Source organism: Microcaecilia unicolor, chromosome 5, assembly GCF_901765095.1.
Source record: "Microcaecilia unicolor chromosome 5, aMicUni1.1, whole genome shotgun sequence".
Taxonomy (NCBI): domain Eukaryota; kingdom Metazoa; phylum Chordata; class Amphibia; order Gymnophiona; family Siphonopidae; genus Microcaecilia; species Microcaecilia unicolor.
Window position 1 is genome coordinate 246,815,735 of NC_044035.1, and position 22,323 is coordinate 246,838,057.

The window sequence follows — 22,323 nt, forward strand, 5'->3', positions numbered from 1 at the left end:
CTGGTGAATCCTGCATCTGGCTGCTCCCTTCCTCTCACTCCCCCTTCCCTGCAGTCCTCTGTTCTTTTTCTTTTTAATCGTCATCGGCAACTCGGCTACCAGCATCAGGGTCTTGCCTTCCCTCTACGAGTCCCGCCTACTCTGGATTCAACTTCCTGTTTCTGCATAGGTGGGACGTGTAGAGGGAAGGCCCCGAAGCCAGCAGTCTGTCTTAATGGCTGCTGCTGCCACGTCGCCAATGACAGAAAAAAAAAAGACAAAACAAAAATGGAAAACCACAGGGAAGGGGGGGGGGGCAGATGCAGGATTTGCCAGAGAGCAAGGAAAGAAAGGGAGAAAGCATGAAGAGTGAGAAACCAGAGCGAGGAAGAGATACCACACCATAAGAGGGGGATGCAGTAGAAAGATGAAAGCTACAGGGTGTGGGAATAAAGGAAGATGGAAGGGAGAAACTGAACATGGGGATAAACAAGGACATAGAGAACAGAAGAGGCAGGCAGGAACTATATGGACAGGGACACAGAGGGAGACAATGCTGAAAGGGGGTGGAAGAAACAGGGAGGGAGTTAGATAAGATCACAGAGGAGGCAAAGCTGAACAGGGGTAGATAGGAGCAAAGAGGGGGCCAATGATGAAAGGACAGGTAGATAGGGACACAGAGGGGGGCAGTGCTGAAAGGGGAGTAGATAAGCACAGAGGGAGGCAATACTGAAAAAGGGGACGGGACATAGGGACACAGAGGGGGCAGTGCTGAAAAGAGGGGGTAGACAGGAACACTGAGAGGGCAGATGGTGAACATAGGGGGAGGACAAGGACAGGCACACAAATAGAGATGCTGGAAAAGGGGTGATATAAGGACATAGAGGGGATATGCTGGAAAAGGAATGAAATAGAGACCCAGAGGGGCAATGCTTGAAAAAGGGGGTGAGATGGGGATGCAGAGGGATGATACTAGAAAAGAGGTAGAATGGAGATACTGAGAGGACAGATGCTGAACATGAAGGGAGGATATGCACAAGGACATAGAAGGGAAATACAGGACAGGACAGATAGGAATGCAGAGGGAAAATGGATGGTGGACATAGAGAAGAAATGTCAAATGGACAGAGACCCTACAAAGAAAGAAAAAAACAGAGGAAAGCAGAAAAGCGATACTGGGACCAAAGTGAAAGGGAAAAATAGCATGCTCAGACAACAAAGGTAGAAAAAAAGTATTTTATTTTGAATGTATTAATAGGAATATGGCAGATTTTGGAAATGCATATCTTTGGTATCTTGCATTTCAGTTTCTATTTCTCTGTGTTTGCTGTATGCAGAATCTGACTTCTTGAGGTTCCAGTTCAGTCTTTTGCCTTCAGCTCTCTATTACTGATCTGTGGTCCCTTGTTTCATATTTGTTGAGGGTCTGTGTTTTGTGTGTTACCAAGGTGCAGTATTCTGCTAGTATATAGTTTCTGTTAGAACTGTACCAAATAGCATATTTTACTATTTAGCGGAATACAAATAATGAAAAATATTATTTGGTAGAATAGGCATACCAAATACGAATAATGGGCCCCTACCTTTGCACTGTCCCATTGAGGAGGAAGGTGAAGAAGATAGAAGAGGACCTATGACTCATGTATTATGTAGGTGCTTGGGGTGGGGAGGGGACTTGGAGAATGTATGAGTGCTTTGAGGGAACTGGGATTCAGGTGAGTGCTTAGGCAGGAAGGGACTCATGGATTGGGTCCATGCTCATGGGCAGGATGGGACTCAAGCATTGGGTGAGTGTTCAAGAGGGTGGCTCTGCCCCACAGTGTCTCTGCACATGGCCTCACATCTTCCACAAGGTGGTCTGGGTTAGTGCTCCTCAAAGATATTTCATCTTTTTTATCTAGAGATGAGGGATGGGAAGGGATGACATGACTGAATGTCTCAGTGTGACACTGATCCACAGAGTTACTTCCAGTCATGGGAATTAGAGAAGGAGATTCTGGCCCTGAACATTATGTTGCTCCACTACCAGTGCGCTCCACACCACGTCAGAGGATAGGAGGCTACTCAGACTCCAAAGCCTCATGTAGGAAAAGAAAAGACTTTGTTCTCACCTGAGAGCTTCTGTCCTCTCACAAACACACTCCCATTACGGCTCAGTTTGGACTTGCCCTCAGATCCAGAGCGACCTAGATTAAAGATTGACTTCCATTTCTTTGATTTGGTTGACAGCTTTCTCCTAAAAAAACACACAGTTATGAGAGTTAGTGATTCAGCATATATATTATTTAAAAAAAATTGAATAAGTGGATACTAGTAAACATTTCATTATCATTCTTAATTAAGGCAGAGGCGGGCAGGGCCGATTGAGCCGACCCCTAGCTGTTGGCTGCAGATTTGGTTTTGGCCAAAACCGAAGAAATCGATTTTGGTTGCCCTCAAATTTTCTCTAATTTTTTTACTTAGTAGCTCCATTGCATGCCCCCTAATCCTTGTATTTTTGGAAAGAGTAAACAAGTGATTTACGTCTACCCGTTCCACTCCATTCAGGATTTTATTGCAGTCATCCAATAGTACTTAAAACTGAGCAATCACTTCTTCAAATCACCTTTCCTAAGGATGAAAAAGGTGACAAAGAGGGACATAATTGAAAGGGATGCCCAAGTTTTGTTGAGGACGTCCTCGCAAAATGTTTTGATGGAGGGGCGGGGAAACCCATATTATCAAAACAAGATGGACGTCCATCTTTCGTTTCGATAATACGGTCGGGGACACCCAAATCTTGAAATGTTGGTCATCCTTAGAGATAGTCGTCCCTAGACTTGGTCGTTACTGATTTTCGGCAATAATGGAAACCAAGAACGCCCATCTCAGAAACGACCAAATGCAAGCTCTTTGATCATCGGAGGAGCCAGCATTTGTAGTGCACTGGTCCCCCTGACATGCCAGGACACCAACTGGGCACCCTAGGGGGCACTGCAGTGGACTTCATAAAATGCTCCCATGAACATAGCTCCCTTACCTTGTCTGCTGAGCCCCCCAACCCCTCCCACAACCCACTACCCACAACTGTACACCACTACCATAGCCCTTATGGGTGAAGGGGGGCACCTATATGTGGGTACAGTGGGTTTCTGGTAGGTTTTGGAGGGCTCGCAGTTTCCTCTACAAACGTAACAGGTAGGAAGGGGGTGGGCCTGGGTCCGCCTGCCTGAAGTGCACTGCACCCACTAAATCTGCTCCAGGGACCTGCATACTGCTGTGATGGACCTGAGTATGACATCTGAGGCTGGCAAAAAATATTTTTAAAGATGTTTTTTGAGGGTGGGAGGGGGTTAGTGACCACTGGGGGAGTAAGGGGAAGTCATCCTCAATTCTCTCCGTTGGTCATCTGGTCATTTCGACCACCATTTTGTGCCTTGGTCATAAGAAAAACAGGACCAGGTAAAGTCGTCCAAGTGCTCATCAGGGATGCCCTTTTTTTTTCCATTATGGGTCGAGGACGTCCATGTGTTAGGCACGCCCAAGTCCCACCTTCACTACACCTCCGATACGCCCCCTTGAACTTTGGCCGTCCCTGCGATGGAAAGCAGTTGGGGACGTCCAAAATTGGCTGTCAATTATACCGATTTGGACGACCCTGGGAGAAGGATGCCCATCTTCCGATTTGTGTCGAAAGATGGGCGTCCTTCTCTTTCGAAAATGAGTCCAAAAGTCTAAAGGTTTCCCTAACTACTTATCTGCAAGCACATTCACTCTTGTTTGACAAGCAGCTCTTATCTATGCCCTTCTCCTGGCACAGTGATGTGGGTACCACAAGCTCTAGACTTTTCCAGAACTTTCCAACACAGACTACCACACATGCGAGGGATTTCTCATACTGGTGTCATCATGTGGAGATACCTCACTTCTATGCTAAACTAACAAAACTTAGGGGAGGTGGGTGGATTTAGTGAGGAATTATATCCTGCAGTTCTTAGAAAATGCCTACTTTAAATAAGCCACTTTGTTTTTTCCAAGGACAAGCAGGTTATACTTTGCTCACTGTTGGCTGCTGAAACAGTACCAACACCTAAGTGACAAAATGTACTTCTGTCTGCAGGTCATCAGCTCTGCCTCATTAGTGAAGTGACTGCAAGAACGAAAATCCCACTTTGAAAAAACTAAGGGCCCAATACTTCAAAACAGCTTATATGTATAGCATAACTTGTAAAATGTCCAAACATAAGCATAAATACAATCAGTGAGGTAAATTTGAAGAAGGCAAATAACAGGAGTAACATGATCCAGTATCAGAAATATAAATATTTAACAGCACTGTAAAATAAATATATAACAGAAATATGTCAGCAGAATATGAATGATACCATAATAGGCAGCATATTACATAGATATGATACAATGTCAGCACAACACAAATGCAACATCTTAATAGGCACACATTAAAACATTCAAATAACAAAGATATTATACTCATGCTGTTCGTACAATAGAATGAAACATGCTAACAGGCAGCTGAGAGGGCTAGGCAGTTGAGACACATAGACGGGACAAGATGGCTAGTATAAAGTCATTGGAATAAGCAGATGAGTGGCTAAACTGAAGACAAACTACATGTACAGTGGAATAAGATATGAAGAACTGGTCAAAGTTATTCCAGGTAAAGTGTGAGAGGATAGTCAGTCACCACATGTATTAAAGGCTTGGGAGAAGAGCCAGGCTTTCACCTGCTTCCTGAAGTAGAGGCAGTGTAGCCCCTCTGGGAGTGAGTTTAAAGGATGGAGGCTACTCCTGAGAAGTAGTTCTTGTAAGGCAGGTATAATATGTTCATACTTATTTGTTCCACAAATAATACTGCAACTACGTTTTGCACTATCTGCAATGAATTAATCAAAGTACCAGGAAGCTCCAAAGATGAACTATTAATGGTAATATACGCACTTGAACAGGTCCTGGTGAGCCCAGATAGGTTGATCCAGTCCTGGTGGAGATGTGGTCCTTCTCTAAGGGGAATCACAACTACAGCTCCAAGCATGCAATGGGGCAAAGCCAGAACAGGATCAGCTTCTTTGCATTGACCTAAGTGCAGGGTCAATGCCTGCTGATAAAATTCTTCCTACTTTCTTACTCATCTATATGTTACAACTTTGCCTTACCCTTCACTACCAATTATAATGTTCTAGTACATATTATTGTGTTGTCATTGCAAGTAGTATACCATGCCATACTTTGTATTGTTGTTCGAATATTTTTACTGCTCTAATTGCCTATTGCTCATGTTTGATCTATTCTTACTGTACACCACCGAGTGAATTCCTAGGCGGTAAATAAATCCTAATAAATAAATAAAACTTCTTTGAAAACTCCCTCTCCTGAGTAGCTGAATGCTTTTGTCTGTGTTTGCAGTGGGAGCACTTGTAAGGGCTGGCTTCTTCTTTAGTATAATGGGGTATGATACCATGAGTGAGGGTTGAGGGTGAGCCTGCACCATAGGAGCCGACACTGTGGGTGCTGTGGGTGCTTGAGCACCCCCAATATTGAGAAAATTCCTTGTATATGTTCAAGGAAGGGTTATTTCCACTGGGCTTAGCACCCCCAATAATTTTGAAACGTTGGCTCCTATGGCCTGCACAATAACACAGCTGGACAAAGGTGTAAAAACCTGAGGCCTATTACATCACAAGGCCCGGAACACAAGGTGAAAAGTCTCTTTGGTTTTGCAAACACAGTCTCAACCATGGCCTGTGGCTGACAGGGTCCAAACACAGTCTGAGGCTGTTGGCTGCCATGCCCAGGGTTATCATACTTGTGGAGACAAAAAAGAAGACAGAAAAAATAAAACTGGTGGCTACTTTTGCTAAAGAAATATTTAATCGTAGCCTTTAGTTAATGAACACACATCAAACAGTGACTGCGTTACAGTACAGAAGTAGATAATAATCTACTTTTCAAGAACTTTCGAATTTGAGCTTGACTGAGCTCAAGCGTACTTATAAGAAGAGTGAATATCCCTCAACAACTTTGGCTGGCTTCTGAGATATCTTTGCATGACATATGCTTAAAGTTGTGCTGAACAAACAACGTTCCTTTGACAGATTCAACCAACAGGGAAACAGAGAGGAGATCAGCAATGCCTTCCTCTCTCTTTAACATCCCCATGTGACTAAATGGACTAATAGGCCAGAGATGGTTTCTCTCATTGTATGGGTAGGTGTGTTGGTCAGAGGCACATAAAAGAAAAAGAGGACATTTTCCTACAAATTAAAAATCCTGGAGGACATATCTAAAGACGCCCAAAAAGAGAACATGTCCTCTTAAAAGAGTACATATGACAACCCTAGTCACGCCCCAAATACAGCCTGTAAGTTCTTCTCGTTCTCTGTCTCTCTCTCTGAGTTTCAGGTCTGGCTCCAGCCAGAGCCCAGAGCAAGGCTTACAAGTCTCAAATCAAAAGTTGGCTTATCCTCAGCCAAGTCACAGATATTAGACATAGGTTGTAGAGGCATATGCAGAGGCTTTGGTTCTTCCTTCCCTGGGCCTCCTTAATCCATCTGGCTCTACCTTTTATACTTCCTGGTTCCTACACTTTTGGCTCCACCCCTCCTCTCACTTCCTCCCTGGGTGGGACTAATTGTTTTAAGGTGGCTCAGGCTATCTGAGGTCCTATCCTTAAGGGTGAGGGCAGTGTTCTGCAGACCTCCTCACATGGGGCTTAAGCCCTTGTAAGGCTGTTCTTACTGTTGCTCACATATTTTATGAACGCTCTCCCCAGCAATATAGGGTTTCAAAATTATTTATTTATTTTATTAGAATTTATTCATCACTTTTTTTAAGAAATTCCCACTAAGCAGTGCACAGCAAGAACAATCTGGACATAAGCAATAGAAAATTATAGCAGTAGAAATATTCAAATAACAGTACACATTATGGCACAGTATGCTACTTACAAGGTCAACACAATACACAATAAAACATCTTAATAGACAGCATAGGGAGTATGGTTAGGAATACTCCTTTGGAGGACCTTAGCGATCTTGGAGATGTGTAGAAGGAGATTCTGTTCTTCAAGTTGTCTGGCCCAATTTCTTTAAGAGCCCTGAAGATCAGACATAGAGTTTTAAATTTAGCCTTGTATTATATTGGTAGCCTGTGAAGGTTTTGTAGAAATGGCATGACATGATCACGTTGCTTACAACCTTCTATCAGTCATGCTGCGGCATTCTGAATGGATTGAAGCTGATACAAACTCTTTGTAGTCAGATCACTGTAGAGTTCATTTCAGTAAATTCAATCTTGATGTTATCATGGTATGAACCACAATGTATGGAGAGAGGCAACGTAGTCATTGCAGCTGATAGAAGCAGCTACTGGAGGTTGCTTGGATTTGCGGAATCAGTGTATATGTTGAGTTAAGCTGTACCCCAAGGTTCCTGATTTGTAATTTAAGGAGGACTTCATCTCTCCCAAAAGAGATTTTGATGTCAAGTATGTGCCCAGCCAGGAAGGGCATTAGTTCTACTTGTGTTGAGGCCATATGCATGCTCTCTTAATTATGCACCAAGTTCCCACTTTCAGCACTTCAGACACTGATTTATTTGTTACATTTGTATCCCACATTTTCCCACCTATTTGCAGGCTCAATGTGGCTTACATAGTACCGTAAAGGCGTTCGCCAAGTCCGGTAGAGGAACGAATATAGGGTTAAGTTGTGATCGAATAAGGTAGGTATGTTTCAGGCACATTAGGGTCGAAGAGAGGGAAGGTAGTGTCCAATACGATCTTTGGTTTTGCTGTGTTGCAGAGTTCAGGCCTTTATGTTGGGTTGGTAAGGTATGCATTTTTGAACAGGTTGGTTTTTAGAGATTTCCTGAAGTTTAGATGGTCGTAGATTGTTTTCACAGCTTTTGGCAGTGCATTCCATAATTGTGTGCTTATATAGGAGAAGCTGGATGCATAGGTTGCTTTGTATTTGAGTCCTTTGCAGTTTGGGTAGTGGGGGTTAGGTATGTTCGTGATGATCCGGTTCTGTTTCTGGTTGGTAGATCAATGAGGTCTGTTATGTATCCTATACATATTTAGGATTATATATTCCACGTTATCTCTCCAGATTATATCCAATTAATGCAACTCCATTGTTGGCAGGGATGCAGTCCTTATAAAAACAAATGGCATAACTTACTGATATCATGGTGGAGTAGGATACAATTGCTTAAGATGATTATTTTACCTAAGTGGATTTATCCCTTGCAGCACTTTCTCCTAATTTTGAAGCCAGCAAATCTTATGAGGGGGTAACGAAAACTGTAGGGCCCAATCCACTGCAATTTGTGGTGAATACATGGAACCAGGACTTAAATTAATCTTTGGACGCTTTCAAATCCAGTTTACAGAAAGGTCACAAAGGGGTGGAGGAGACAAGATGGCACAGCAGGACATGTTGTGAGGAGTACTCCTGCCATACTATGACTTATGGAAGTTTTTCCTAATTTATAATACTTAAACACCAGGGCAAAAGTTAACCCCTTGTTTACTATGCCACGCTAGCGGCTGGTGGTGCGCTAATGCCGACACAGCCCATTTCAGGTCATCTCCTGTCATTGTTCCAGTATTCATGACTCAACGGCCCATTCATTCAGCACTCAGAAGTACACCCCAGGAAGGAGTGGCAGATTTACCTTTCGCTATGACCCATGACCATATGTCTTTTTTATTTGATCTGTTGTTCCGAAAGAGAACACTTCACTCTCCCCTGTGTTTACAGAGCACAGAGGATCTTTAACAGCTCCAGTAGCATTACCTTGTAAGTGGACATCTTGTGTCAAAGAAACAAGTTTTTCCAGAAAATCAGAGCTAAGCTCAAGAATTCTCCAAACTGCATCCAAGTCCAGGTACAAAACATGATCAATGTGAAGCTGAATGCGGCACTTATGTGTCATAAAAATTCTCCAGGGCAGGTTCTAACAGGCACAATGGTTACATGACTGGACGTTACTCCATACACTACACAACAATTCCAAAGGTATTCTGTACATTGAACACCAACTTGTAAAACTGTGTGAGTGAGACAAGGAGAAACCTTTGTGTGTTTGTGTGTGTGAGAGAAGCTGTGTGTGCATGTCTGTAAAAAAAAAATAAATAAAAAACCCCACAAGATTGTATGAGTGTAACAGCAAGAAAGCAAGTATGTATGTGTATCACTATTCTCTCTAAGCTGAGAACGAGTCCTCCAACTGCATTGCTGCCAGGGGGGGTGCTTTTTCAATATTGAGTTTACAATGGCTAGGGGAAGGTTCCCTGGAGTCCTGCAAAGCTTGTCTGTCCTTCACTATTGAAAATATAATAGTGAAACAGAACCCCCCTCCCCCACTGCCAGGACTCTAGTAGGTGCAGGAATCCCACTCAGCTTAGAGGGAACAGTGACATGTATGTGTGTGAGTGATAGAGAAAAAGAGTGTTAGTGTGTGTACGATAGAGGAAGAAGCAATATGTATTTAAGAATGAAATATTTTTGTGTGTGAATCCTCATGATTACCATCCATGCCCTTTTTTAAAATGTGTGTGTGTAACTTTCTGTAGCAGGACCCCCCACAAAACTCCCTCTATATATGTATAAGAACATAAGTATGTAAGCATTGCCATTATGGGTCAGGTCAAAGGTTCATCAAACGCAATATCCTGTTTCCAACAGTGGCCAATCCAGGTCACAAGTACCTGGTGATCCCAAAAGAGTAAATAGATAAGCGGTGAATTTTCCCAAGTCCACCTTAATAATGGTTTATGAATTAATCACCCTACCTAGCCCAAGGGAGCAGCCAACCCAGCCATCCAGAGAGACAGCTCCCCTTGCTACTCCTTCTGAGCCCTCCCAGGTTTACTCCACACTCTTCCAAATCTTAAAAGCCTTCCAACCCTGTATACAGGGCTTTAAATACCTTCCCCCAAAATTTAGACAAGGCATTTCCACCAAGTTTTAGTAAATATGAGAGCACCAGGGGTGTAGCCAGACCTCGCAGTGGGAGGAGGCCAGACCCCGAGGTGGGGGGGCACATTTTAGTCTGCAGCCCCATCACCTCGCCGCTCCCCCCCCCCCCCCCCCCACCGCCTTGCTGCTCCCCCTGCTGCCCTTACGCACCCCACAGCAGCAAATATCTTTGCTGGCAGGGGTCCCCAACCCCTACCAGCTGAAGCCTTCTCCAGCGCCGGTCTCCAGTGCCACCGCGTTCGCTGCCCTGCTCTTTCTTCCTCCTCACATAAATAGGACTGCATAAAAGTCTGGTTAAGTGCTGAATATCGCACTTAGGGCTCCTTTTCTTAAGTGGCGGTAAGCCCAATGTGTGCTTACCGCTCACTATACAGGAAGTACCACTGGGCTACCACAGCAGCCGGGCGGTAATTCCCACCCCTTGTGTGCCAACATTTCTGGCCAACATTTATTTATTTTTGTAGCGCCGGAGTGTATCCGACGGTAATTGGGCAATGCTGCGTGCTGCCCAGTTACCACCAGGTTAACGCAGGAGCCCTTACCGCCACCTCAATGGGTGGTGGTAAGGGCTCTCCCCCCTGAAATGGCCACACGGCAAGTGCTTTACTTGCCGCCCGACCATTTCCTGTAGGAAAGTGAGACTTCCCTTTTACCAGCTGTGGCCCCCTTTTACCAGCTGTGGTAAAAGGGGGCCTCGGTGCACATGTAAAACACATGCCAACGCCAGTGCTGGCCCCCTTTTGCCGCAGCTTGGTAAAAGGGGCCCTTAACTGACTTTGTTTTTGCCAGCTCTCTATACCCAGTCATGGCCCAGCACTGAATTTCCAGGGATAACGCTGGTGGCACTCAGGAAAATGCTGATCACCACTGGCTGAATATCGGGCTCGGTGTTTATTGGAAAAAACACCTCTTCCCCTAGTCTTCTCCCACCCCTCCCCTGACCTGTTTTGCATCCTTCACTCAGTTTTTGTGCCTGTTCTGAGGTAAGTATTTGACTCCACCAGAAAAGGCACCCAGCAATAGTTCCTGTGGTGCAGAAACACCAATTTTTTTGCACCCTCAAAGAACCCCTCATTATCTGTAAAACAAACATCTAAATTTACAGTTCATAAACATCTATAAATAGAAGCCTAAATATGTTCTATAAACTATGTAATGTCTTCCTGGCACTATTAGCAAAGTGAGAAGACAGACAGTACATTTGCATATTTGTTCTTAATTAAGCAATGTTCTCATTATCTATGGCTGGATTTTTTTTTTCATTACACAAGCATTTGTCCTAAATATATCTTGAATACAGTAGTGTGGTTTGTTGTTAGTCTGCTTGGATATGCTAACATAAAAGTTAGCAAACAACTCATATATGAGACCTTTTGCCTTGATTGCTACATGAACTAAGTTGGTCCAGTAGAAAGGTATCACCCACAGTTTGGTTGTTGGCTTTCATCTGTGTTAGCCCTAAACTGAAGAGTTGTGTGCAGGACACAACAATTCAAGACTATCACCAGCAGATGGTGCTCTATGACCAAATTCAAAGTATACCCTTTACCCACCAATCAGTTTACCACCCTTTACTGCTGTTAACCGCTATAGTGGAGACAGCAGGATCCTGCTGTATAACTTTGGGTGACATCTCCTAAGTGAGAAATAATAGCTTTGATTAAGGGACCCAAGTAGCCTCAAAAATGCAGCTGCCACAACACTGTCGGCTTAGTCTGCTTTTAGACCAATAAGAGGAGCCATTACCAGTTGCAAAACTCCTAGCCATAATGGCTATTTGGCAGTTTGCTTGGATAGAGGCCAGCCTGCTTTCTTGGTACTTACTTGCTATCAGGGAGATCAATGACAGTATGAAAGAGACCATCAGTGACTGGAACAATTTCTGGCAAACTATTCTCCCGCCTTTCCTTCCGGGCAGGGTGGGAGGCAGCAAGACTCCGGGCCTGAGCCTCCTCCAGGCTCACTAGCTTCATAGGAAGGGACAAGGATGGAAGCGTCATACTCCTCACAGCAACTTTACATTCTCCTGAAACAAAAACAACAAGCAATAAAAACGTCTCTAGGAAAAGAATCTGCTGATAGTGGTCTTTTACAGAGAGGAAAACAATTATCTGCTTGAGGGATGCGAGGCAAAGCATTATGTCAGAAAATCTTCCTCTTCCAGAGTCTAAGAGCCTCTTTTACTAAGGCGCGCTAGCATTTTTAATGCGTGCTAATATTTAGGGTGCACTAAATGTTAGCGATGTCCAGTGAACGTTGTTAACATTCAGCGAGTCCTAAATATTAGCGCGCACTAAAAATGCTAGCGTGCTTTAGTAAAAGACACCCTAAATGTCTTTATAGGACAACATTAAGGAGGGTAGTTACTACAGTGTGGTAAAAGGTGTGACTAATCTGAGGTAGCTCAGTACTGCAGGTTAGTCATTCCCATGGTACAAGAATAATGTTGCTAACAATCAACCTTGAAAACAGCGTTATTTTACCATCCCGGGAGCATCATAAGTACATAAGTATTGCCACACTGGGACAGATCAAAGGTCCATCAAGCCCAGCATCCTGTTTCCAACAGTGGCAAATCCAGGTCACAAATACCTGGCAGCATCCCAAAAAAGTTCAATACATTTTATGCTGCTTATCCCAGATATAAGCAGTGGATTTTCCCCCGTCATTTTAATAATGGTCTATGGACTTTTCCTTTAGGAAGCTGTCCAAACCTTTTTTTAAACCCCGCTAAGTTAACCACCTTTACCACATTCTCTGGCAACGAATTCCAGAGTTTAATTACACATTGAAATGAAGAAAAATTTTCTCCAATTTGTTTTAAATTTACTACTTTGTAGCTTCATCACATGCCCCCTAGTCCTAGTATTTTTGGAAAGAGTAAACACACGATTCACGGTCTACCCGTTCCACTCCACTCATTATTTTATAGACCTCTATCATATCTCCCCTCAGTCGTCTTTTCTCCATCGAGTTACAAAGCTGGTGTCTAATGGGGTCATGACAGAAGTGATCCCCAGTTGCTCCTGCTTCTTGTCAGCGCCAGATTCAAAATGGCACTGACAACTACATAGTAACATAGTAAATGATGGCAGATAAAGACCTGTACGGTCCATCCACTCTGCCCAACAAGATAAACTCATTTTACATGGTATGTGATACTTTATATGTATACCTGAGTTTGATTTGTCCTTGCCTTTCTCAGGGCACAGACCGTAGAAGTTTGCCCAGTACTGTTCTGAAGCTAACATCGAAGCCCCTTAAAATTTACACTCCAGCCCATCCCTATCTATTCAGTCATGATCAGGGCGTACTCCTAGTGATAGTTTCACAGTTCTACCACTAGGGCTGTATAAGAGAGACCTTTGGTAGAGGGGGAACTTTGGGTGATTTGGGGGGCTGTTGGGAAGGGTCTGGTCTTGGGAAAGCCGGCATTGGGAGAGGCCATCAGGAGGGGGGAGGGAGACAGCGCTATCGGGTTCCAGCCCCCCTTAAGAAGGAAAGAAGAATACTGCAAGCTGCATTATTCAATTTACATTGGAATAAGCTGTTTTGCATGCATCTGCTTGTTTTGTATCTCATTGCTATGCATTCCACATATTAACATGTGCTACTGTAACGGTCTCAAAACTATGTTAGAGTCTTGCAATATTGCAATCCTATATAATAATTCTCACCTCCAACGTTCTATGCTTGGGACCGTGGCTCCCTGGCTTCAAGTGATCTGCGAGGCAGACACGCATGGACGTCACTGACGTCAACACAGCTGATTCCAAGGCAAGGGGAGGAGTAGGGAAACACGCGGAGCTTGGTCTTGGACATGTTCAGCTTCAGGTGGCGGTTGGACATCCATGCCGCAATGTCAGATAAACAGGCCGATACCTTGGCCTGGGTCTCTGCGGTGATGTCAGGTGTGGAGAGGTATAGCTGGGTGTCATCAGCATAAAGATGATACTGAAAACCATGAGACGAGATCAGCGAGCCCAGGGAAGAGGTGTAGATTGAGAAGAGAAGGGGTCCAAGGACAGATCCCTGGGGAACTCCAACAGACAGTGGGATGGGAGTGGAGGAAGATCCATGGGAGTGTACCCTGAAGGTGCGGTGGGAGAGATAAGAGGAGAACCAGGAGAGGACAGGGCCTTGGAACCCAAAAGAGGACAGCGTGGCAAGAAGTAAATCATGATTGACAGTGTCAAACGCGGCGGAAAGATCGAGGAGGATGAGGATGGAGTAGTGACCTCTGGATTTGGCCAGGAGCAGGTCATTGCAAACTTTAGAGAGTGCCGTTTCAGTCGAGTGCAGAGGGCGAAAACCGGATTGAAGTGGATCGAGGATGGCATGAGAGGAGAGAAAATCAAGGCAGCGGCTGTGAACGGCGCGCTCAAGTATTTTGGATAGAAAGGGTAAAAGAGAGATGGGGCAGTAGTTGGAGGGGCAGGTAGGGTCAAGTGAAGGTTTTTTGAGGAGAGGTGTGACAACGGCGTGCTTGAAGGTGTCAGGGACAGTTGCAGTGGAGAGAGAGAGGTTGAGGATGCGACAGATGGCGGGGGTGACAGTATGGGAGATGGTGTTGAGTAGGTTGGTGGGGATGGGATCAGAGGAACAGGTGGTGCATTTCTAGGAGGAAAGAAGGCGGGAAGTTTCATTGAGAATGGATGCCTGCAGTTTGGATGGTCTGTCATCCAGAACCGCCGTGAGCTGCTTAGTTAGCTCCTGGATAGCTTCCTCTTGTAGAGTCACGATCGGGTTCGCCGTCTGTTTCGCCACCAATGGGGTTCTTCTGCAGTGCGTGATCCTTCCCCACCTGTGGGGTCTTGGCTAGCATCCTATGCTGTGCCTGCACGAACAGAGCTAAAACACACACAGTTCAAGTCCCTGAGTTTTCTGAAAGCCCAAAAAGGTGTTCCAGTGCAGCCTGGGGTAAGAAATTCCAATTATTTACATAGCTTCCAATGTGATTGGAGCAGAGCAGGACAGACGGACATCCACTCGGCTAGATAGCATAACGTGACACACCCCTTCTATGGGTGGTCTCTCCTGATGTTTTGAGGATCAAAAAGAACCAGCACAGACAAATGTTATTTGGATGGGTCTATCTGCGATTCAAACACACTACAGAATCAATTAGAGACGATACAGCATATCCAAGGATACCCTGCATGCTTCTCAACAAGCTCACTGGCTATCACCAGGTAAACTGGTTGTCTGAAAACTGACCTCCTGTCAGTCTGTCTTTAAAAACACACTATCTTCCATACCATACATCAGTGGTTCCAAAACCAGCACCCCATCCAGTCAGGTTTTCAGGATATCCACAATGAATATTTATGAGAGAGATCTGCATGCACTGCCTCCACTGCATGAAAATTTCTCTCATAAAATCATTGTGGATATCCTGAAAACCTGACTGGCTGGGGTGCCTCCAGGACCAGGTTCAGGAACCACTACCATACGTACTTGTAGCTACATGGCAAGGAGGCATTCCCAGGGGTGTATCTGTGGTGAAGGAGGAATATAACACCTCCCAACTAAATTTTACGTTAAAATTTCACCCATAGAAAAAGCAGGTGCAGGGACTAGAAAATAGGTAGGGAGGGGTTGGGAATTGCCCCCTACAAAATGGAAGTGTAGCCTAATGGTTAGTGCAGTGCCTCCGAACCAGCGAAACTGGGTTCAATTCCCACTACCACTCCTTTTTTACTCTGGGCAAGTCACTTAAACCTCCATTGCCCCAGGTACAAAATAAGTACCTGTATATATTATGTAAACCACTTTGATTGTAACACAATTACCAGGAGGTTTTTTTTCACTGCAGGCAGTGAAATGGGTCAATTTTCTGGTTACCTGATTCTGGAGACAAGTGGTGGTAGGGTCTGTCAGCACATTACGCTTTTTGATGTAAGATTTACAGGGTTAATAAAATATAAAGCTCAGAGCCTGCAGACAACAAAGGGGATAAGATCCTTTATCATGAGATTTAAGTTTTAATATGGCAATCATATTACCTAATATCCACCAGACAAATTCAGCACTCACCATACAAAAGCCTACTTATACGTCGCTTGCTAACTTTGAGATTTAAGACTCTAGTTCTGAGATCAAGGTTAATTTTTCTTCATAGCGAATGGTTTGAATCTTCTGAAGGTGTGTACTATTCTTGGCAGGAGGAGTATGCTTTATGGAAGAGGTCATTACCTTCTTGCACCCTCATGGAGGGTGCTGTGTTGCTGTTGAAGATCTGATCCACATGGTTAAGAATGAACTCGATGACGACCTGCTGCACCCGGACCTCCAGGAAAGCTGCGTCTCCATTGCAGCCAGAGGCCTCAATTTCTTTTGACCTGAGCCACAAAGAGAATTAAACAAAGCCATGTTAACAAAATGCTTTCTTGTGTGTCAGTTCAATGGTTTCTGCACTGAAAGTCATTCAGATCTAATGTGGCCTAGCAATGAAAGTATCTAACTGCAAAATCAGACTGGAAGACTCACTGTGAGCCTGCTGGGAGCAATTTCAAATAACACAAGACATTTTCCTTCGAAAATCACCTACAAGGTCTGCATGTACAAAATGGCCACACACATTTTCACCCAGGGCTATGAAGTTGGTACACAAAAACTTTGACTTCGACTCCTCTATTTTTCTACTGTTCAACTCTGACTCCTACTATGTATATATAAATCTAAGAAAAATTTGATTAATTACAGAAATATAGGATATTTCTATATGTACAAAATTAGGCCGAAAAGACCACAAAATATATTTATTTGAAGTCTGAACACAGAAAATATATAAGATGATAAATGTACCATATACTATAATGTTTCAAGTTTTTATTTTTAAGCTAGAGTCTGATGTGTGTTGGTTTCCTGCCCCAATGTCACCCCTTCTCCCCCACCCCAAAACACCCCCACACACCATAAATACTTCCTTTTAATCCAGATAAAAGTATGTGTAAAGGCCCAGGTATGCCTTTGGTCAATCTAAGGAAGGCAAACACCTATTTACACAGGAAATGCTTTCAACAATTGTCCTCTATAAACTGAGGCAAGGTCAGACAGTGGGTCTGACCTTGCCTCAGTTTATAGAAGACAATTGTTGTTCCTGCATGTAAGCTTTCAGGATATCGCTTCAAATCAGTTTTGTGATTTTCCTTTCTTGGCCGTCCACAATTCTAGGTGGATAACCAAACAAGTTCCCATATTTAAAACAACATGTAGGCCTCCCACCTCCACCCATTTCTGTTTCCTGAGGATGTTCTTACTAAAGTCCTTTTCCCCCGATATTGAAAAGCATTTAACCATCCAGGATCGGCCTTTTTGATTGCTGGTCCATCCGCATGGAATGCCTTGCCTGGATATTTAAGATCATGTGACAATATTCAACAATTTAAACATTTGTTGAAAACGCACTTTTTTGTAAAGGCTTTCTTGGAAGAATGAAGAATGTTGTCATAATTGTTTCTTCTTTTTTTTTTAATATTTTATTATTGTTTTTTTTAATTATTAACTATGTTTTATGTTTTTACTGATTATGGATGTTGATAAAGTAAATAAATAAAATAAATGCCTCATAAATATCACCGGTTAGCGAACAGCCAGTTATATTGGGCGATATAACCAGTTATCCGCTGATTTTCAGCCCCACTTTAGCAGCTATATTTGGCCACATATAAATACAGGATATCTTTGGTTGATTTGAACATAACCAGCTAAGTCTGAATATCGACTTAGCTGGTTATGTTCAAACTGGTCAAAAATAAACTGGATACTCAATGCCAGTCACCAGAAACGACCTGGCATTGAATATCCAGGTTTAGCGCTGACCATGGCAGTTAACCAGGCTAACTCCCACATTCTGAATATCAGCCCCTTTATATTTATCCAAAACATTTTTTTAAAATTAATTTCTTATATACTACCTGCAAGCTATGAAAGAAGTATATATTTAGGTACAGTAGGTGTTTTTCTGTCACTGGAGGGCTCACAATCTGAGTTTGTACCTGAGGCAATAGAGGGTTAAATGATTTCCCCAAGATCACAGGGAGCTGTAGTGGGATTTAAACTGGGTCCCCTTGGTTCTTAACCTGCTGTTCTAACCATTAGGCTACTCCTCCTGGACTGGTTAGGCTGCTGCCAGCATGTATACTGCACTGCTCAGACACCTCCTTCCATTTTCCCACACTTTATATAACTAAATGGCCCTTTTGTTAAATTATGTTAAATAGTTAATGCATGAAACAGCACACATGAACAGTTACCACATAAGCATGGTAACTGCTACTGCATAAGCGCAGTAACTGTTAACACAGTGGCAAGACAGGCATGTTGTGTTGGGGGGGTGGGGGGGGAACTACGTGCATCATGGACCGAGAATGGGCGTGGACTGCATACTGCAGTTAGTACAGCTTTACTTACCACCTCCTCAATAGGAGGCACACTAAGGGCCGGATTCTACAAATGATACGCAAAAATGGACGCCGGAAAAGACTGGCACTAAACATGATGCTATAAAGGACATGCACAATTCCTGTGTCCTAACTCTAAGCACCAGACTTCCAACTGCTGAAACCTGGTGTAAATCACTGACCCATTATTCTGTAACAACATGCGCAACTCTTCGGTACGCCCCTGACGTGCACATGCCCTTCCCATGGTCATGCCCCCTTTTGAGTTGCAAGCTATGGGATTCGGGCACCAGTGCTATAGAATAGTGCGCACCCACATACACTCGCAAATCCAACTGGCGCTAATTAACATCAATAATCGGTTGTTACCAGACAATTACTGCTCATTAAGGGATCATGGCCAAATTTAGGTACCCAATCTATATAGAATCCAGGGGGAGTAAGTGAATCTGCGCTAACTGCAAGCAGATGCTAATGAACATTTCAGTGTGGTAGCAGCAGAGGACATGCTGGCCGTGCATCCAACAATTACCACACAGTGCATTAATTTTTACAGTTAAAGCACAGTGAGTGCAAAAACTTAACGCGCTTTAGTAAAAGCCCCCTAAGTATGTGCGAGTCTGTTATTGTAAAATGTAATCTCTTTTTCTCTCATTTATTGGTCTCCCTCCACTTTTCACTTCCTTTTACTATCTCTATAACTCTATTTCAGTCCCTGCTCCTTCCCAGCACCCAAACAGCTACCCAACCTGACCTACCCCACAGTGGGCTGCTCTGAAATGATGAGGGGCAATCAGAATGAGCATCCTCATATCAACTGGGGTCTGAAATACAACACCCCGTAATCAGAAGAGGTCACTGGCACAGTATTTCAATGTGAGCTGAAACTAATCCAATTTGAGGGACTTAAGTGTTACACTGCCAGTGAGCTTTCTGCTCTCTGTGGTTTCCAGCACAAGATCCACTGACATTCATATATCAAGGCCAGGGGGGAGAAGAAAGGAGAAGTTCTTTTTTTAGATCATACTCATCCTTGAGACTTTTTTTTTATTCATGAGTTTAGTGATGTAGAAATGTCCACTGAATAACGTGCATCAGGGTCCTACCTCAGAAGATTAGGTGCCCATACAAGTGCCAGATTTCTGGTGTGCATATTGGTCATGGAACTGAAGGATGCGATGTGTGTTAGGTGTTTGCTCAGGTATTCCAAGGTCCTGTGGTGAAATATATAAAAGAAAAAGTCTTCAGTATTCTTTGATTAGTGAGTATGCTATTATCCATTTTATTTAAATTGATGCCCAGTACAATTTTGCAGAAGATGGTCAAGCCTCTCTATTGCGTATTTCTTCCCTCTCAAAAACTTAAGGTTGGAAATTTCTCATAAGACATTGTTTACTTTTCTCACTCTCTCGTGGGATTATCTACCTTTGTTGACATGTCAAGAAGCTTTCTTTGCTTACATTCAAGAACACCTCATAATGCTATTTTATCAGCAAGCCTTTGATTAGAGACTTCTATCACTTGGCACCAAGAAGTAAGAACCACAGTGAGGCGCTCTTAGCATCAATTCTATAACAGCGCTTAAGGGCACCTAAGCTGTTACAGGCACGACAAAATTTAAGCACACTCACTTATGACAGTTCAATGACTGGTGCACCATGTGCAACTGATAGTATTGAACAAGTTGCGTGCATCATTTGGTGACACGCCTCTGGCCCACCCATGCTCTGCCCCCTTGCAGTTATGTGCTAACCCCCAGATTCTACATAAGGAGCGGTGAGTTGTGTACGTTAAATTGGGCACACCCAATTTACACATGCACCTTAATTGAGTAACAAGCCAATCGGTGATAACTGGCTAACAACCAATTATCAGCACTAATTGGCTATAATTGGAATTTACACATGCATCTTTTTAGACGTATTCTAAAAAGAAGCATAAACTCTGACACATGTTGCTGAAAAGGGATGTGTTCATGGGAGGAGTGTGGGTGTGTTGGGGCGGTTCTCAAATGTATGCATGTGGTTATAAAATTCAGGGGAACACACCTATATTTAGGCGCAGGTATTTACTCCATGTTTTCAGTGGCATAAATGCGGTACACCATATTAAATTGCGTTAGACGTGCATTAGCATTTAATGCAGCTTAGTCAAAGGGCCCTTGTGTTACAATCCTGCTTATTTTCGAAGGAGATGGCCGGCCATCTTCCAACACAAATCGGGAGATGGCCGGCCATCTCCTAAACCCAGCCAAATCGGTATAATCAAAAGCCGATTTTGGCCGGCTCCAACTGCTTTCCGTCGCAGGGCCGGCCAAAGTTAAAGGGGGCGTTTTGGCAGGGTACAGACGGCGGGACGGGGGAGTGGTTACCAGATGGCCGGCTTCGGCTGATAGTGGAAAAAAGAAGGCCGGCTCTGACGAGCACTTGGCCGGCTTCACTTGGTCCATTTATTTTTAGGACCAAGCCTCCAAAAAGTGCCCCAACTCACCACATGATCACCGGAGGGAATCGGGGATCATCTCCCCTTACTCCCCCAGTGGTCACCAACCCCCTCCCACCCAAAAATAAAAATTCATTTTTTTTTGCCAGCCTCTATGCCAGCCTCAAATGTCATAACCAGCTCCATGACAGTAGTATGCAGGTCCCTGGAGCAGTTTTTAGTGGGTGCAGTGCATTTCAGGCAGGTGGACCCAGGCCCATCCCCCCCTACCTGTTACACATGTGGTGGTAAATGGGAGCCATAAGTACATAAGTACATAAGTAGTGCCATACTGGGAAAGACCAAAGGTCCATCTAGCCCAGCATCCTGTCACCGACAGTGGCCAATCCAGGTCAAGGGCACCTGGCACGCTCCCCAAACGTAAAAACATTCCAGACAAGTTATACCTAAAAATGAGGAATTTTTCCAGTCCATTTAATAGCGGTCTATGGACTTGTCCTTTAGGAATCTATCTAACCCCTTTTTAAACTCCGTCAAGCTAACCGCCCGTACCACGTTCTCCGGCAATGAATTCCAGAGTCTAATTACACGTTGGGTGAAGAAAAATTTTCTCCGATTCGTTTTAAATTTACCACACTGTAGCTTCAACTCATGCCCTCTAGTCCTAGTATTTTTGGATAGCGTGAACAGTCGCTTCACATCCACCCGATCCATTCCACTCATTATTTTATACACTTCTATCATATCTCCCCTCAGCCGTCTCTTCTCCAAGCTGAAAAGCCCTAGCCTTCTCAGCCTCTCTTCATAGGAAAGTCGTCCCATCCCCACTATCATTTTCGTCGCCCTTCGCTGTACCTTTTCCAATTCTACTATATCTTTTTTGAGATACGGAGACCAGTACTGAACACAATACTCCAGGTGCGGTCGCACCATGGAGCGATACAACGGCATTATAACATCCGCACACCTGGACTCCATACCCTTCCTAATAACACCCAACATTCTATTCGCTTTCCTAGCCGCAGCAGCACACTGAGCAGAAGGTTTCAGCGTATCATCGACGACGACACCCAGATCCCTTTCTTGATCCGTAACTCCTAACGCGGAACCTTGCAAGACATAGCTATAATTCGGGTTCCTCTTACCCACATGCATCACTTTGCACTTGTCAACATTGAACTTCATCTGCCACTTGCACGCCCATTCTCCCAGTCTCGCAAGGTCCTCCAAACCCCCCCAAAAAATCCACTGTACCCACATGTAGGTGCCCCCCTTCATCCCTAAGGGCTATGGTAGTGGTGTACAGTTGTGGGGAGTGGGTTTTTGGGAAGATTTGGGGGGCTCAGCACCCAAGGTAAGGGAGGTATGCACCTGGGATCAATTTTTGAAGTCCACTGCAGTGCCCCCTAGGGTGCCCGGTTGGTGACCTGGTATGTGAGAGGGACCAGTGCATTACAAATGCTGGCTCCTCCCACGACCAAATGCCTTGGATTTGGCCGGGTTTGAGATCGCCGCCAT

The 22,323-nt window shown here is 44.1% G+C and overlaps 1 protein-coding gene across 2 annotated transcripts in view; it reads right to left on the reverse strand.

Moving 5' to 3' along the window:
- Positions 1 to 22,323, reverse strand: part of ARHGAP31 (Rho GTPase activating protein 31) — a 213,634-nt gene that overhangs the window by 18,688 nt on the left and 172,623 nt on the right. For both annotated transcript variants that reach the window (XM_030203923.1, XM_030203922.1), the window contains 4 exons: positions 19,470 to 19,577; positions 16,154 to 16,299; positions 11,783 to 11,984; positions 2,091 to 2,215 (listed from right to left, as the gene is read on the reverse strand). In XM_030203923.1, coding sequence (XP_030059783.1) covers positions 2,091 to 2,215; positions 11,783 to 11,984; positions 16,154 to 16,299; positions 19,470 to 19,577 — 581 coding nt within the window. The remainder of the gene's footprint in view (positions 1 to 2,090; positions 2,216 to 11,782; positions 11,985 to 16,153; positions 16,300 to 19,469; positions 19,578 to 22,323) is intronic.